General features: G+C 35.7%; 2 protein-coding genes across 2 annotated transcripts; both read right to left on the bottom strand.

The window, feature by feature from the left end:
• Positions 1-1,839: 1,839 nt before the first annotated feature.
• LOC310738792 (vitelline membrane outer layer protein 1-like) lies at positions 1,840-5,007 on the bottom strand. Its single transcript, XM_083564207.1, has 4 exons — positions 4,741-5,007; positions 4,296-4,429; positions 2,570-2,686; positions 1,840-2,331 (listed from the first exon to the last, which is right to left on the bottom strand). Exons 1-4 carry the CDS (start codon positions 4,936-4,938, stop codon positions 2,151-2,153), a joined length of 630 nt encoding a protein of 209 aa, XP_083420333.1. The 5' UTR covers positions 4,939-5,007; the 3' UTR covers positions 1,840-2,150.
• A 309-nt stretch (positions 5,008-5,316) lies between these two features.
• On the bottom strand, positions 5,317-17,116 carry cUnh18orf54 (chromosome Un C18orf54 homolog). Its single transcript, XM_083564165.1, has 8 exons — positions 16,975-17,116; positions 15,999-16,292; positions 15,184-15,789; positions 14,938-15,094; positions 13,532-13,604; positions 13,184-13,375; positions 9,141-9,199; positions 5,317-6,655 (listed from the first exon to the last, which is right to left on the bottom strand). Exons 2-8 carry the CDS (start codon positions 16,258-16,260, stop codon positions 6,568-6,570), a joined length of 1,437 nt encoding a protein of 478 aa, XP_083420291.1. The 5' UTR covers positions 16,261-16,292; positions 16,975-17,116; the 3' UTR covers positions 5,317-6,567.
• Between the last annotated feature and the right edge of the window lie 1,357 nt (positions 17,117-18,473).

The raw sequence follows: 18,473 nt of genomic DNA on the forward strand, positions 1-18,473 counted from the left end.
AAGAGAAAGTAAAACAAAACGGTTGAGAATGAAACTGAAATCTGACACTCTATTTATGGCACTATTTATGAATGTTGATGATATTATGTTCATTGTGTTTAACAGGGTGAAAAAATATATCAAACAAACAAAAAATGAAATTATACTCACAGAAAGTTATTTTTATTATATGTTTTTTTTCCAACTTGTGATAACAAATCTGCATTTTAGAAAGGAAAACAAACCCTTAACCTTATGGAAAACATTAGCATCAGCTCATAATGTTACATTTCTAACTATCTGTAACAAACTGAAGTTTCATATAAACTAGGGGTCCCCGACCTTTTATATACAGACCAGAACAATCTGTTTACATAAAGTTGTCCAATGGCATCTCCAGTGCAACTGCAGTTTACTTAATAATTGCAAAGGCAAAAAAATATGTTTTCTGAAGTCACACTGTATGTATGCTCTTGAAAGGCAAATCTCACAATAAATAATACAGTGTAATAATACAGTGTAATAATACAGTGTAATAATACAGTGTAACAATACAGTGTAACAATACAGTGCAATAATACAGTGTGACAATACAGTGCAACAATACAGTGTGACAATACAGTGCAATAATACAGTGTAATAATACGGTGTAACAATACAGTGCAATAATACAGTGCAATAATACAGTGTAATAATACAGTGCAATAATACAGTGTAATAATATAGTGTAATAATACAGTGCAGTAATACAGTGCAGTAATACAGTTCAATAATACAGTGTAATAGTACAGTGTAATAACACAGTGCAGTAATACAGTGTAATAATACAGTGCAGTAATACAGTATAATAATACAGTGTAACAATACAGTGCCAGATCAAAAGAGCTCTTCCACAGCCCAGTACTGGTTTGCAGCCTGGTGGTTGGGGATCTCTGATATGAACAACAGACTAAGGTAAGTAATCAACTCTCATGTTGTCTTTATAATTTACATTTGTTAGATACCCTTATTCAGCTAGTAAGTGGCATTAATCAAGGGCCCAGTAATTTCAGTGCTCAGATCTAAGCTTTCAAGTTTCTGTTTAGAAGTTTCACACCTTAATCACTAAGCTAGCACTACTAATGTCTAAAAAAGCACAAGCGAACATTTTTCAATTCTGAATATGAATTATAAGTATATAATAATGACTGATACAAGACTAAAGTACCATGTGAACTTGCACTATATGGACAAAAGTATTTGGAAATCTCACTTTTCCAGACATATGTGATTCTTCCTCAACCTGTTTTCATTAAGTTGGAGTCACACAATTGAACATGTGCGTTGGACATACGTCAGTAATAGACAACTAATCGTTGCAAAGAAACGTGAAGTGCGTTTTTCCAGAAATACTTGTTTGTTTAATTAGCTGGTGTTCATTTACACAATGATTGGAAAACACCCAGGTGAAATTAAAGTTATATAAGATGCCAGTTAATTTATCCCTTTATTTATCTATTTTATATATATACAAAAACAAAATTGTATATATATATATATATAATTTAGTTTTTGCTTATAATATTATTTGTTATTTATCTTTGTGTGAAGAATACAAAACAACATTTACTCTGTCAAGCGGATATTCCTAAAATAAATAAATAAGAATAAACAAATACAAACAATAGCTAATTTTTATCAAATAAAAAAAAAAAATAAATAAATGGATATTTTTTATAAAAACAAAAATAAAACAATTTTCTTTTTTATTCATCTATTTTACCGTGGTAAAAAGGTCTAAACATTTATTTAGTATTTGTTCACTTTTAGTGGCAATAATTAACAAAAGAATAGAATATGAAGAAATATCGACTGCGGATCCACCTTTTAAGAGTTTATTTTTTGTCAGACTGGTTTAGAGGCAATAGCAGTCAAGCATTCAAAGCAACAAAAGAACAGAATGTTTAGTAGCATCTGCATTATCTGATTATACGGATAAGTGACAAAACTTTAACTGCCTCTGCACTCACAAGTCTCAACCCAGACAAAACATCTTGGGGACATTTTGGATCAATGTGATAAGACCATTATCATTAAAATACCAGCATAGAGAAAAATCTTTTTTCTAACAACAATGTACATCCTTGATGAGCTCCAGAGATTTAAAGAATCTGACTGCACGTGTGCACACGTTAATCACAGCAGTAGAATCGCACATCGTTCAGAGCCGTGTCGTCTCCCACACCTTTTGGTTCCTCGACGATTGTCTGAAGTCCACAGATGCCTGATCCTGTGCAGGTTTCACTCCATGAGCCCCAGTCACCCCAAGACATCCCTGCGCCTTTTATTTCCTCGTCTCCACTGCATTTAAACCTGATAAAAATTCAGCAGTTTTCAGATAATTATGTGTAAATGTGCATAATATTTATATGAATATATTCTATGTGATTACACGGACTATCATTGAGAAAAGTGAGAAATGCAATTGAATAATGCAGAATTTAATTCAACTGTATCTACTAAATTTAGCAGCCAACGACATGCAATTTGTAATTAAACCTGCCTCTGTGTGCACTACAATTTTTGTGTCATATGTAGATAATGAGATTACTTGACATTATTTGCTGCTGTATCGTCCCACATGGTTCCTTGGTAAGGTTCCACACGTAGCTGAAAACTCTTCAACATACCAGATTTACACCACTGAATATCTGTCCATTCACCCCAGCTAGAAAAACACAGCATACAAAACCCATACTGTTACTGTTTGTTTAAAAAAAAAAAAAAAACAGTTAAATTATTAAAGTGGTGATTTGTAACTATGTTTTTGGCACATGTAAAAAACAGCCATTATAAAGCGAATGCCTTCAAGGCATCAATGACTCATGACTTCTTCAGACCAAAATGCAAACCAAGCCAGCAGAGGGTGCCAACTCTGTTTTAGACACCACCCATTCTTGCCTTCAGAAACACAACTAAACAAATGGTCTTTGAGCTGCAGGACATGGACCAGCCTATCTCTCAACACGAACAAAACCATGAAGTTCTTTATAAACCTGCTCTAATCTACAGGTTGTCCCAAAAGTCTTCATACATAGGGACTGTGCCTTCATCAGTGGAGGTTCACTGATGCACTTTTCTAGGTTGGTCCACGAGATTCCTGATCCAGCCATGTAAATAATTTTAACTCTTTTGCCAAAAACATTGTTTAAAAAATTAAAAAATAACAAATAAAGCAAAAGAAACTAAGTATGAAAAGATTTAGAAGCCATATAAAAAAAAGTGTGTATGTACATATATATTGAAAGACCCTGTATGTCAAACGACACGTTTCAGACAATTCAGGTATCTGGGTCAGCTCATCAAAAAACCTGTAATGGCCAGTCAGCAACATGGCACTAGTAAAGAAGGCATAGAAGCTTCTTTTTTTAAAGAAACCTCAAAAGAACTTCAACAAGGTCACCTTCAATCATTGCAGTATGGAAAGTATACTTAGCTGCATTTTAACATGATACACCAGCTGCGCTGCCATGGAAAAAGCCATTGGAGCCATTGGAGCTCAGCTTCTGGCCCTTGAGGAAATCTACAGCACCACTCCTATGCCCTCCATTTGTTTCCAAATTACATGTTTGTCTGTTTTGACAATGTGGTGATCAGTCATCAGGATGGAATGATGTCTGACAGCTCTTTCCACCTCTCAAAATAAGTTGTCTGGTGGGTCTGTCCACAAGAACCATGCATCTACTAGGGATGTACAGTGGTACACGAACTAGGGAAATTTCACATGACCTTGTTGCAGCAGAATGCACTAAACATTGATATAACTGTGTACTATAAGTTTGTCCCACTTGTATCGCATATAACGTTCCTACAGAACTCAGCAACTTGTTCTGCTTGTGGCCTTTGGGTGGCAAACAAACCTTTTGTTTCCAACGGTAAAAATTGCAGTGCATTAGCACCATGGACAGCACCTTGCTGGGGCTCACACACTAATTACAGCCTTTATGCCTTAAACAAAAACATTTTATCATCCTAATCTATTCTTTAAACTTATCTATTAGAGTCTGTGCTTTTTGCTAGTAAACAATTTAGCTAAATGAGTGGAAAAACTGCATTCTCTGACAAGGAGGCCATCTTGGATGCTTTGTGATATTCAAAGCATCCAAGATGGCCTCCTTGTCAGAGAATGCAGTTTTTCCACTCATGTAGCTGAATTGTTTACTAGCAAAAAGCACATTTCATTAATAGAATTTCATTAATAGAAACTTCATAATAAAGGCTGTGGAAAAAGCCAGACGTCTGATAATATTGAATGAAATGGGATTTAAAACACATACCTTCCAGTGTCTGATTGTACTGAAGCATAGTCAGAGTATGGTCCTGATCCACGAAGTGAATTAACACAATGAAGACGAATTCCATTTAATGCAGTGTTATCACCAACTAGCAAAGATTCCCAGTACCCTGCAACCTGAAAGCACACATTTACTTGTATGTTTGTAACATATTTCTCAGCTGGCATTGCAATCCTCACCAGTAAAAGTGGACGGAGATAAATAGATGAATGGAAGAGTAAATAAAAAACTATTATATAATTAATATGTAATAATTTAGAGCAGCTTGACTCAGTTTTTTAAAAAGAAATGCCTCAAAATTGTAATAAATAAAAATAATGAATCAATTTATGTAGTAACGTGAGAAAACTTTTGTACTTTTATAGAGATAAAGCTCTTTGATAAAGAAGCCTGTGTTTTTTAAACAAAAAAAAAACTAAACACTTACCTTAAGACTAAATCCTGCAGCATAGTAACCATTTGGACACATTTCTTTTAGACCCCATTTTCCCCATCGTTGTCCATTATCCACAAATAACAGTGACTGAAAGGGTCTCTCAGCTGTTCGCTGAGCTCTTTTTCCCTTTACATGGCATCCACACAATGCCAAGAAAACGATTAGCGTAATGCAAACTAGCTGATGCATTGGCACTGCCTTGGGTGATAGTACTTTCTCCCTCTCCCAGTTCTCTGCTTGCAGGCTAGATAAGCTCTTATTCAAACTTTGGCCAACATACTCTTTTACCTATTGATTTTTTTTTTTTAATGAGCTGTTTTTTTTAAACCTTGAACAAGGACATAGTTCACAAACCAAAACGTTGATCCTAAACCTTTTTTTAAAGCTCTCCATAAAAGTTATACCTCATATTAAATGTCCCCATTATTTAAAACTGTTTGCATTATTAGCTGTTAGGATTTTAATTTGATTTTAGTTTCCAGCAAACAGCCACACCCTAGCAACTCGAAATAAATTCCTGTCTTAAAACAATTAGTAATAAAAACCAATAGCTTGTGTCACCTGATATAACGTCTCACATTACAGGAAAATGGTATTTTTATTTAATAATAAAACTGTGCAGATGTTTTCAGAGTTAATTATTGAGTCATTGGTAAACAGACAAAAATCAACAAACTCGTGTCCAGTAAGAGCTTTTACACACTGATAAATTATACTCCTCCTATTATTCATTATCAACCGGTTAAATCTACCAGAATTAAGACCCATTTGAACCAGAAGTTTATAACACAAATATCTTCAGGCTGTTTGTACATGTTGCAGTTACACTGCCTGTGAGAAAGCTCCTTTATAATGAGTGGGCAGTGTTTCTACTTGCACCACATTTCTCCATTTGTCGCACTTTTTTACACAATTTGTATGTTATAAACATATATAGCCCAGTGTGTGTTAGTCCTGTGTTATCTTGAGTGTTGCATAATGGGAAGGCAAAGTACAAATTGAAGGACAAAAAAGAATCCAGTAAAAGAAAATCTTTTAAATTAATTGAAAATTCTTTATTCTTCAGATTACTAATTATTATTGTTTAATAATAAGCTACATTTGCCAGCATTTGACAATTGTCAAAAGTGTAACTGTGGTTTAATATAAAAAACCAAACAAAAAACAAGACAAGTGGTACAAAACGGGAATTGGAAACAGGCAAAGGCTTGTATAACAAGCAGAAAGCAATAATAAGATTAGAATAAACTTTAAAGATGTAAACAGATCAGAAGGTGATCAAGCTGCAGCAGTGAACTAAAAGAATACTGTAAATGAAGTGAACGACATTGCAGTAATTGGACCGGAGTGCTGGTAAAGGCTTGGTTATGTACAGGTAAATCTGGGAGTGGAAGATCCTGAAATTCAGGGTGTCTTTACAGGAAGTCTTGTCACTTACTCTGAATACAGTTCTAACTATATTATATAACAGATATTTATAGAGGCATTTCGCTTCCTGAGAGTAATTACATAAATTCCCTGTGTTATTTGCTAAATAAATTTGGCTATTAAAATGAAAAGGTAATAAAAACATAACTGAAGCCTCCACATTATTTTATCTTGTAGCACGTTATAAAAAAAAAAAAACCTAACAAATGCGATGATGTTGCCTTGAATTTCAGTAAATGACAGAACCTCTCAAGTCATCATAAGGCACTGAGTTGAAGTAATATAAATGAACAAATGAATCATAATGATATCAGACACTATACTATCACATCGCTATATTATCAGAGACATTTATTTTGATATTCCCAGAGAAAATCAAAGACATTAGTGCTACACATCATCCTCCTTCCAGTCTATGGACCTTTTCTCGTTCATTTCATCCACAAGGTTTTTCAGTCTTCCGAGGTGGTGCAGAGCTCTAAAAACAAAAGTGAAAAGATTTCGCTGATAAAAAAAAAGTCAATGTGTGAGAACTTCAACCATGTGCTGTCAATCAATGATAATGTTGGCTGAAGCTTTTCTCTAACACAACTGATATTTACCAACGATAACGATGTCAACAAAAGAACAATAAAAATAAATAAGTGCAATATTTGAATGTGTGATGTTGGGGAACGATCACAAAACAACTTCCTGTTATTAGCTATATTACAATACAGAAACACAGAGAAACAGAAAGAGAAACTCTTTCCTTTTTCAGAAAAAAAGGTGATGTTACAGTTTTACCTCTGGTAAAATCAAAATAAAACATTCTGGAGATCCTATTTACAGTTTTTCTCAGTTGCTTTGGAGCATTTCTCAAATCATTCTTAATATTTGCAAACCAATAAGTGCATTTCTTAAAACAGCTTGTACTAGGTGGTGCAAAATTTTTTTTCCGTCTTTGAAATGGGAAGTAGTTGGGAAGGGGGAGTCGGGACACCACACCGCCTGTGAGAAGTTCAGAGGGTTCAGTTTTAGTAGCCATGGAGCAGCGGAACGTGGAGCATCGCGCTTTCGCTGTTGAGCATTTTTTTTTTTTTTTATGAATCCGTTGTTACTGTAGAAAGTCTTTTCCTTTGACAGTTCAATGTTGCGTTTGACGGGTCGATCCCTAATCGTAACACAATACTCTGAAGTGTTTGAATCATCATGGATCAGTTATGAAGAGGAAATAAACTCCCCATACGGCTCGGACTCCAAAACATTTTGAGAGTGAGAAGGTCTGTTCTCCACTAAGCGTCACACTCCAACTTCGGGTCTGTCTCGTCGCTCACTACAGCGCACCCTACACGGCGAGTTGAAACTTTATCTGTACAAAATCATGATAAAAGCTGCTTGAAGGTGATTTTGTCCAAAACAGACTGTTTTGTGAAAGAACGCTTAAAATTATTGCTTCTGATGATGTAATTGTAGTTGATGATGAGTAATGAGGCGCATTTCCATTCGGATGATTATGTCAATAAGCAAAACTGTCGATACTGGGCAGTAGAGAACCCACGTGAATTACAGCAGAGAACTCTCTATAGTGCAGCGTTTCGAAAGCGGGGATCGATAGACCTTCCTTTTAGAAGAAGAAGGGGATACAGTAACAGTTACTTCGATTTTTTGCGTCCACAACTTCGGGTCAACATGAAAGAAATGTGGTTCCAACAAGGCAGTTGTTGGCGAAATGTTTTCCCAACACGTTTATCACGTTTGGCCGATGTCCCTTGGCCCCTACGCTCCCCAGATTTGTTCGTCTGCAATTTCTATCTTTGTGGTTACCTCAAGTTGAAAGTCTACATTCAAAAACCTCGAAAGTTTCCATTCATGCTCAGGATGTGCCTAAAGGCCGGACGCCATCTTTTCGATATAATCATTCTGTAATTAAACAATCAATGTATGTCTATCAAAACTGCGTTTATTACAGATTGTTTTGGTGTTGAAAAAAAAATGTATATTGAAAATCAACGAAACATGGGTTTTTACTGCACAACACATTAATTTTCGTGCAAAAGCCTGTACTTTTCTCAAAATCCTTAGTTCACCTCTTAAAAGTAAGTATTTGTGTCAAATCTCATTGCTTTTGTCATTGTTCACAAACAAGATCGGCAAAATCTTTTGTTGTGTTGTCAGTATGAGGGCCCACGGTTTCAGTATATCCGAATGTAAACTACGGTTTGGATTACAATGATTGAAAATTGAATTTTTTCTGTATGGCATCGACGAATTTCAAAAGCACACATTACTGTATGTGGGATACTGATGGCAAGAGACTGGACAGGATTCACACTTTTACTGTACTTTACTAGTGTTTTCTTGGTTGTTCATTCATTTTTTTAAATTGTAATTCTGTGGTTTTTGATCTGTCTCGAGATTCACCTTTGACCTATTTTAGAGAACTGGTTGATGTCTGATGCCAAACACTCCCCTTCATTAGTAACATTTAAGAATCATCTGAACAATTCATCCATTCAAGACACAATTACAAAAAAAAAGTTGATTAGAAATATGAAAAAGATAAGCTCGAGAGAGTATGACTATTTTGCATGCAATGAACTGATGCCTGGATGTTTTGGGGGTTAAGACTATTCAGGTAAGAACCAGTATAATATATTTTGATCAACATGCCATAAACAGTTGATAATGATGCAACACAATAAATTCAATAAATGTACCAAAGCATTCGCAATTTGTTCAAAGCAACGAGAAATAGATTTTATTTTTGCACGAGTGACTTCATAATGTGAAGTTTGAACACGTTTTTTTTTTCAGAATTTCATTTCTGATCTTAGAAACGCTCCAACACAACTGAAAAAAAAAATTTGAAAGCTTACAGTCTGATCTAATATTCAAGCTGAATACCCAGTCAATTTTAGAATCAAGAATTTTACAGCGCCATGGTATAATGTAAACGGAACCATTTGTAATGTTTAACTGACCTTTTTAATGATTGTCCACCAGAAGCTAAATCATATTCTTCATTTACTGGTTGAGGAACCTGGAAAAAAACAAAAATGATGTCAGAGTGTTATATTTGAAATGCTCATATGCTCTAAAATGTGTTTTTTATTTTCATGAAATATTTCTTACGCTTTAATAATTTTCGACATAATTGTGATACAGATTTACAGTATTTTCCAGTTGCTTTGGAGCATTTCTCAGGTCAAACATTTAATTCTTAAAAGTACTTGTTCAACCTCCACATGCAAAATGGTCAAACCAGTTGTCATAATCTGTCAAGCTTAAATTTCTAGGTTTAGCATCGGATCAAACAGTTCTTTAAAACAGATAAAAAATAAATCTTGTGAGCCGTCAATTCACGAACGAACACTAATACAGTACAGATAAAGTGTGAATCCTGTCTTGCGATCTTTTGCAATCAATATCCCACATACAGTAATGTGTACTGTTGATATTCATAGATGCCATACATAAGAAATTTATTTTCAATCATTGTAATCCAAACCGTATTTTACATCAGGAAATAATGAAACCGTGTAACATGTGATGTTGCGATTATTGTGGTCAATATTTGAATATGAGATTGCGATATAATAAAAGGTTTCATGGGTCCAAAAAGAAGAACCCTAATGGTTGTATTAAATAAAAATGGCTGTAAAGGATGAACTAAAATAAAGGTTCTTTGTTTATTGCGTTAATGACAGTTAAAAGTTTGGACACACATTTTTCTTCAGTGCTTTTTCGTTATTTTTATTATTAACATTGTACATAATACTGAGGACAACCAAACTACGAACAAACATGTATTGAAATATGTAGTAAACAAAAATGTGTTAAATAACCCAAAATATGTTTTATATTTTAGATTGTCAAAAGAAGCTACAGTACATTTAGCTTTAAAGACAGCTTGGCACACTCATGGAATTCTCTCATCTGATTCTCGTGGTAGTCACCTGGAATGGTGTTAAATTCAAAGGTGTACCTTCTCAAGACATTTCTTGATTTCTCAAAGTGCCATAGACAATCAGTTGTCTTGTGCAGAGGAATGGGTGAGTACTTAGGCGATAGGTCTAAAAGTGCTAGTCCAAATCCATATTATGGCAAGAAACACTCAGTTACAGTTAAGTAAAAAGAAAAGACAGTCTATCATTACTCTAAGTTTGAAAGATCTGAAGAACTGTAAATGTATCCCCAAGTGCAGACACCAAAACCATTCAACGCTATGATAAAATTTTTCTTGTGATTTGTTGTGTAATAATTTAAATGTCTTGTGTATTAATAGCAGTGGCAGGCGGTCAGGGCCAGCAAAGCCTTCTCTGCTGGCTTATACACTATCAGAAGCACTGACCTACATTTACAACCTAAATTCTAATATTTGTTACATGAAATTTTATTAATTTATTCCCAACAGTCTATTCTCTTCATTTCGTAGCGTTCCTTTTGGCTGCACTGCTTCCAGTACGTGTATTTTTTTTACGTCCAATCATATTTCAGCCTCTATGTGCTGCCATGGCAATCTAATCTGCCCAGCGCCTTCAAAGTCTGTCCCGCTGGCCTTTTTTTTTACATTGTATCCTTAATAAATAGCTCTGTTTCTTTAACCAATCAGATTCGCCTCACAGGGCAGCTAGCTGGCCCAGAATAGCGTCAGCATTGTTGGTCAGAGCGAAACTGTTACAGCCAAGTTCGACTGGCAAAAAACTTGTGTAGCTCTGCACACATTAATACATCTAAGTTAGACTTTTTTATACCTACTGAGGAATAGAAATTGATTTGTTTGCGGACATACTTAAAAATAAATTTCTAAGAAAAGCTAGACATTGTGAGGAGAGGTCGACTAACCCCGAAGCTAGCTAACTTGTCTCAGACTGGGAAAGGGTTTGTTCTCCACTTTCAGACCAGTGAATACAAGCGGTACCACTGGCTTACAGCCTCTGAGGAGCGGTGCAAATTAAGAGTCTGCATCTCTGTTGAGTAGGTTGTATATTATTTACATTTTTATGATTTTTCATGTTATTAGACAAATATTGATTCCTAACTGCTCTCTCTGTAATGCCATGCGTTGTTATATTGCGTTTTTGTACAGCATTGATGATTTCTATAATTGCGACGTGATAGTGGTGGTATTAAGAGGTGGATTAAGTCTGGTATGTCACCACTGAAGGCCCAGGTACCAAATGCACGGCCCACCACTGATTAATATACAATGGTAAACACAATAAAACCCAAAACCCCTCCAGATATAGCAAGATACAGTGAGAAAAATAAGTATTTGAACACCCTGCTATTTTGCCAGTTCTCCCACTTAGAAATCATGGAGGGGTCTGAAATTGTCAACGTAGGTGCATGTCCACTGTGAGAGACAGAATCTAAAAAAAAAAAAATCCAGAAATCACAATATATGATTTTTTTTAACTATTTATTTGTATGATGCAGCTGCAAATAAGTATTTGAACACCTGAAAAAGTCAAGGTTAATATTTGGTACAGTAGCCTTTGTTTGCAATTACAGAGGTCAAATGTTTCCTGTAGTTTTTCATCAGGTTTGCACACACTGCAGGAGGGATTTTGGCCCACTCCTCCACACAGATCTTCTCTAGATCAGTCAGGTTTCTGGCCTGTCGCTGAGAAACACAGAGTTTGAGCTCCTTCCAAAGATTCTCTATTGGGTTTAGGTCTGGAGACTGGCTAGGCCACACCAGAACCTTGATATGGGTTGTTCCCCAAAATCTCTCAATACATGGCCCCAGTCATCCTCTCCTTAATACAGTGCAGTCGCCCTGTCCCATGTGCAGAAAAACACCCCCAAAGCATGATGCTACCACCCCCATGCTTCACAGTAGGGATGGTGTACTTGGGATGGTACTCTTCATTCTTCTTCCTCCAAACACGTTTAGTGGAATTATGACCCAAAAGTTCTATTTTGGCCTCATCTGACCACATGACTTTCTCCCATGACTCCTCTGGATCATCAAAATGGTCATTGGCAAACTTAAGACGTGCCTGGATATGTGCTGGTTTAAGCAGGGGAACCTTCCATGCCATGCATGATTTCAAACCATGACGTCTTAGTGTATTACCAACAGTAACCTTGGAAATGGTGGTCCCTGCTCTTTTCAGGTCATTGACCAGCTCCTCCTGTGTAGTTCTGGGCTGATTTCTCACCTTCCTTAGGATCATTGAGACCCCACGAGGTGAGATCTTGCATGGAGCCCCAGTCTGAGGGAGATTGACAGTCATGTTTAGCTTCTTCCATTTTCTAATGATTGCTCCAACAGTGGACCTTTTTTCACCAAGCTGCTTGGCAATTTCCCCGTAGCCCTTTCCAGCCTTGTGGAGGTGTACAATTTTGTCTCTAGTGTCTTTGGACAGCTCTTTGGTCTTGGCCATGTTAGTAATTGGATTCTTACTGATTGTATGGGGTGGACAGGTGTCTTTATGCAGCTAACGACCTCAAACAGGTGCATCTAATTTAGGATAATAAATGTAGTGGAGGTGGACATTTTAAAGGCAGACTAACAGGTCTTTAAGAGTCAGAATTCTAGCTGATAGACAGGTGTTCAAATACTTATTTGCAGCTGTATCATACAAATAAATAGTTTAAAAATCATATATTGTGATTTCTGGATTTTTTTTTTTTTTTAGATTATGTCTCTCACAGTGGACATGCACCTACGATGACAATTTCAGACCCCTCCATTATTTCTAGGTGGGAGAACTTGCAAAATATCAGGGTGTTCAAATACCTTCTTTTCCTCACTGTATATAACAGCTTATAACATTAGATATAGATCTTGTGCTTTTTTTCCGTCTTGGTTCATGACATGTAGCTAAGAGTATGGACATGGCTTAGAGATTAGCTTCATGTTGACATCTATGTGAGAAATGCAAAAATGTGTGTAAAATGTGCATGGTTCTTTGACAATCCAAAAAATAAAATGTTAGTGTTCACTAATTATTTTTGGTATAATTGAGTAAAATGTATTTTAAATGTACTATTATATTGTTGTACTTTTCTGTACCTCATCATTGTTCTGGTTCTCTGACTGCATCAGTGGTTTTGAGACAGATGTGCTGGAAATGCAGTGTATTTCGTCTTTTTGCTGTGTTACTCTCTGCTCCACAGCCTGGAGACTAAACAGCATTTGTTTAAGAGCTTCAACTGGACCAGGGTGTTTCCTGCTGCCGTAGCCTGAAGACAATGAGCCTGAAGACTGAGAGAGGCATTTGAGTATGGATTATGATTATTAAGCAATCGATAACATTTCTAATCTCATAATCCCAATCTTTAATATACAAACTATTTTAACATGCCCTTGTTAAGATTTTTTTCAACATAAAATGCTAAAACCAACTGATTTTTTTTATACCTTCTCTTTTGTGTCCATCTGGTATTCAGTGGTTACTTGTTCATCAGTGGAGCCTACTGGTACTGGACACTTACTGCAACAACATCAAGAACAAAAACAAAATACAGTACACCATAGTTTAATATGTGACCTTTCTACAGGTAACAACAAGCCACTTTAACAAATGCAAAATTGTAAATAAATATAAAATAATATAAATTGCTCGTTAAGAGTGTTTGGGCATGATTCAAGGCAGAATCATGTACATGAGCAACACTTCTCAAAAAAGTTGGAACAGGGCTTTTTCCCTCAACTGTGTACTATTCCCCCTTTTTTAACAACAGTTTTTATAGATTTTGTACTGAGGAGATCAGTGTCTGAAATTTTGGTAAAGGAATGTTGTTTCATTTATGGCTGATACAGCATTTTAGCTGCTCAACACTTCATGATGTGCCAAATGTTTTTTAAGTGGTCAAAAATCTGGACTGCAGGCAGTTCAGCACCGTCCTGTAATAAACACAATATGCAGTTTAGCAATGTCTTGCTGAATTATGCAAGGACTTTTATGAAAGAGGTGGAACCTGGGTGTAAGCTTAGCTTGCTCTAAAACCTGCATATACTCAGCACTGAGTTCTAGCTGTGCAAGCTGCCCATTAGACCATTAAAGATAGAGGCTTATGAACTGAGTGCTGAGAACAAGCCGGATGGTCCTTCTCCTCTTTAATCCAGAGGACCATACTTTCAAATATATAGTTTAATTTGTCTGACCACAGAAGAGTTTTCAGCTTTATCTCAATTCATTTCAAATGAGTTTTGTCCCAGGAAACATGGTGGCATTTCTGGATCATATTCACGTATGGCTTCTTGATTTTATGATAGCGATTCAACCTGTATTTGTGGTGGACACAGTAAACTGTGTTCACTGTGATTTCTGGAGGGGTTTTTCAAGCCCATGCAGTGATTTCAATTAAAGAATCAATAACATTTAGTAAAATTCAGCCATTCGTTGAGACGTGTTGCAGACATTCACAATGAGCTTATTTTTTTAAATCTCAGTTTAAACAAATATTATAATATAACAAGTAAATTGAAATTGTGGTTATATTTAAATAACAAATCATATTTGTTGAAACAGGAAATTTGACTGAATTTGTGATTATTTCCCCATGTGAACAGAATCACTATAAGTGGTTTTTAGTTTGGTTATGAGATGCTGGCTGTTATGGATGTTGCTGATAATCAAAGTGAGAACAACTTTTTTGTTGTAAAATTATAATTCTTTCAAGTGTGTTTATAAGGTTATTTTCCTATAAAAAAAAAAAATTAGGCTTCTTTCAGTAAATTTAGAATGATATCATTAAATGTGATGTTCTCAGGCTTTCGCTTTCAATTATATGGTAATAAAAGTCTAATTAGTGTTGACTTACAAGGTTACTGGAGGATTTTCCCATGAGCGCTCAGCCTCTAAAAGCTCATCTGTGTTTCCTGGACTTCCATGCTGATTTTTATCTGAACCACAGAAGCCTAAAGAAGGAGACTTCAGCACATCTTCCACCCTTTGAATAAGTGATCCAATCTTATCGCCTGAGAAAATGCACAGAGATCATAAAGTGTGCATTTAGAATAAAATAAATAAAAAATGTTATTATGAAAGATAAAACCAGCTCTCAGACCTCTAAAAGGTTCTCCATTATCACCAGTTTGACCTTGATCTTTCAGCTCCTCGTTACTTTCATCAGTGTTTCGCTCCAGCTTGCTGACCCAGGCTGGAACATTTTGAGTCCTAACATTAACGTCATATTCCTCCAACCAGGCCGGGTACTTCAGATCAGGAATGCTAGTCACACCAGAAAATTCCATCTCCGACTTGTGACTGGTCATCCATCTTGGAATGTGATGAGATGAAAGAGAGCGTTGCTTATTTGTTTTTGTGGACATTATAGAGTTAGAGTGCTGAGGTGTACGCTTGAAATTTAAATTTTGCACTAGTAAATCGTCCACACACAGAGTTCTTGATGCAGAAGAACAATTTGATGAGTTATTTAGGGCTTTGGCGGGTCTGGAGCGAGACCAGGCCCTCGAGTTGGCGCTGTTTCCAAGCCGGGAACTGTCTAATCGGGAGAGAAAAGCTGAAGTGCGGGTCACAGGAAGAGAACCGTCAACAGGAACTAGCAGCAGATCATCCGTGGTCATGCTGATGTGGTCTGATTCTCTGCGCTTTGAAGCAGTGGGAAGCTTCAAGACGTCCAACTCTTGGTCTGTGAGGCTTTCTTTTAGCACTGTGAACAAAACAGAACTATAAATGGACATTGGACATACAATAAATACATTATTTAATATATTAAACATCCACTTTACAATAATTTAAGATTAAAATTCAGCACTTTTTCTCATGAGATATAACATTAGCAAAAGGCTGATGTTGCAATTCTTCCAATTACAATGCTATGATACTATGTGTCAGGTAAGATTCAATAATCCGCATCACCATCTCGGTTTCTATATCCAGAGCGAAGGAGGTGAGGAGTGTTCTGTTCCTTCGGAAGCTCCAGCTGCCCCACCGTGGACACAGAGGACTGAAAATCAGTGATGTAAGCGTCCAGAGCATCAGAGGCTGACAAATAATGCCTGTCTTTGTATCTGATTGTGCAAAGCGGCTCAGGGTGCAAAGAGCTTCTCAGTCGTCCTGAACTTGCAAGCAGCGAAGTGACGGTTGACTCCGGAGATGGGACACCGTCTACAGATGCCATGATCCAAGTAGTGGATCACCATTATCCAGATACTGTAACAACCAAACATGTTTCAAATTAGCAGTTTATTTTTGTGGACTTTGGGTGTAAAACAAAAAAACTGCAGCAAAAAAATTCCTTTCTAGTTAAAATAATCATAAAGGACAAGTTTTCTTTCAATTGCATATTTTAACTCTGGGCTTATAGTGTTTTTAATGTATATATTTTCTCTAAGAGATGGCTGTAAATGGGATGAATTATATGAAAAAGCAGATTGGGGCTGATGTTTTAGCTAGACAGTATATTTATGCAGCAACCCAGAGCCTTAACCACTGTACACATTTATTTCCTCAACATTCTCAGAATGTAAATGATGAAACTTTGTGTTTTAATGCACTTTAAAACCATAACAGTTTCAATGCCTGATTATTAATTTTAAACCCTTGTGCCAATCCCCATCAACAGTGTGTGTGTATATATATAGATACCTTGAAATAAAATCACACACTGGGTGACAATTTCTATGACTATAAAAGCTATATTACAATTACAATATAAATATAATGTTTTTCATAAAAGTTTATTATGGTCTGTCCTCGGTCACTAAGTCCGTCTGCTTTGCTAGGTCTTTATAAGGCTAATAACGTTGGTGTTCATGCTAATAACCTCATAATGAACGCGTTATTACATTCTTCAAACTGTAATGCTATTATAATTAATATAGCTTGAGCTTACCGTCACTCCTGTGTGTTCTTTACAAAGTTTATTTAAAAGTAAATATACCAAGTCTCAAAACAGACACAGCTTAGCAACAGGCTTGTTTCTAAAACCGTAAAAATATCGAAATCAGCTGAGTTTGCCGCGCCTAAGCGCGCATGCGCATGCGTTAAGGTCACGTGACACGCTCTCTTGCGCTTCCTGCATCCGATTTACTCCGTGTTTATAATTATTACTATTAGTTATTAATAATTGTTATCCTACGGGAGTCCTAAGAGGTCATGCATGATAATTGTTTTGTTCATTCCTAGATAGATAGATAGATAGATAGATAGATAGATAGATAGATAGATAGATAGATAGATAGATAGATAGATAGATAGATAGATAGATAGATAGATAGATAGATAGATAGATAGATAGATAGATTCCCTTATTATCAGTAGTTCTAAGAATAAACAGAAAAGTTGGCAGCACACAATTGCATATATATATATATATATATATATATATATATATATATATATATATATATATATATATATATATATATATATATACACACACACACACTTTTTATATACTTGTACACTTTATATACACATATACATGAATGTGAAATGTTGGGCAGAATGTACAGTAAGGATATAAAATGAAGAAGACATGGGAGAGCACGTGTACTAATGACCTGATAACAATTTAACAGTGGTGGACAGTAAGGACATAAATGTAATCTGTTACTGTACTTAAGTAGCTTTTTCATGCATCTTTATAATACTTCATATTACTTTACTAAATTATTTCCATTTGGGAACACTTTAATTTCACTACAAAGTCAAATATCTTACTTTTTACTTAACTACATTTTGCGTTACTCCTTTTTATTTCTAAGTGGATAAAAACTGATCAAACACACAGCAATCCACCAATCAGGGTCGAGCGTGCGCTCTGTTTTGAACTTGTTTTGATTGTAGCTTGGTGGAATCTACTTAGCACCAACATACAGTTTATTATTAGTTCATCAGCATGCAGAACATTTTGAGAGAAAGAAATGAGGGAAGAAACTCCTGACTCTGACTTGCCACAACACCTGTGGATATTCTGCATGAATTTTAGTTGTTTTTTTGTTTTTTTTAAGTTGAAAAGAAGGTTTTGGGCATCAAAGTCCATTTAATAGATATCAATCAGTGTTGGACTCATTTATATTATTCTATAAAAAGATATAATTTATAAACTGAGTAGATTAAGCAAAGAGTCTGGTGACAAAATTAATAACAGGTCATTATTGCAGTAATAAATCATAGTCCTTTGAATAATTAAGTACATTTGAAAGTACACTTTTACTCAAAAGAAAATCTAAAGTAAGTTTTTTTTAGCTTCAGTAATATTTTACAGAGTGTTTCTCTACATCTACTCACTATCTGATCTTATTTAGGAGGTCGTCGTAGTTTATTGACCTTATCATAATGGCCGCTGCCATGCGTTTGTTGAGCGCCTCAATGCGGATGTGTAAAAAT

The sequence above is a fragment of the Silurus aristotelis genome, assembly GCF_946808225.1.
Source record: "Silurus aristotelis genome assembly, chromosome: 16".
Taxonomy (NCBI): domain Eukaryota; kingdom Metazoa; phylum Chordata; class Actinopteri; order Siluriformes; family Siluridae; genus Silurus; species Silurus aristotelis.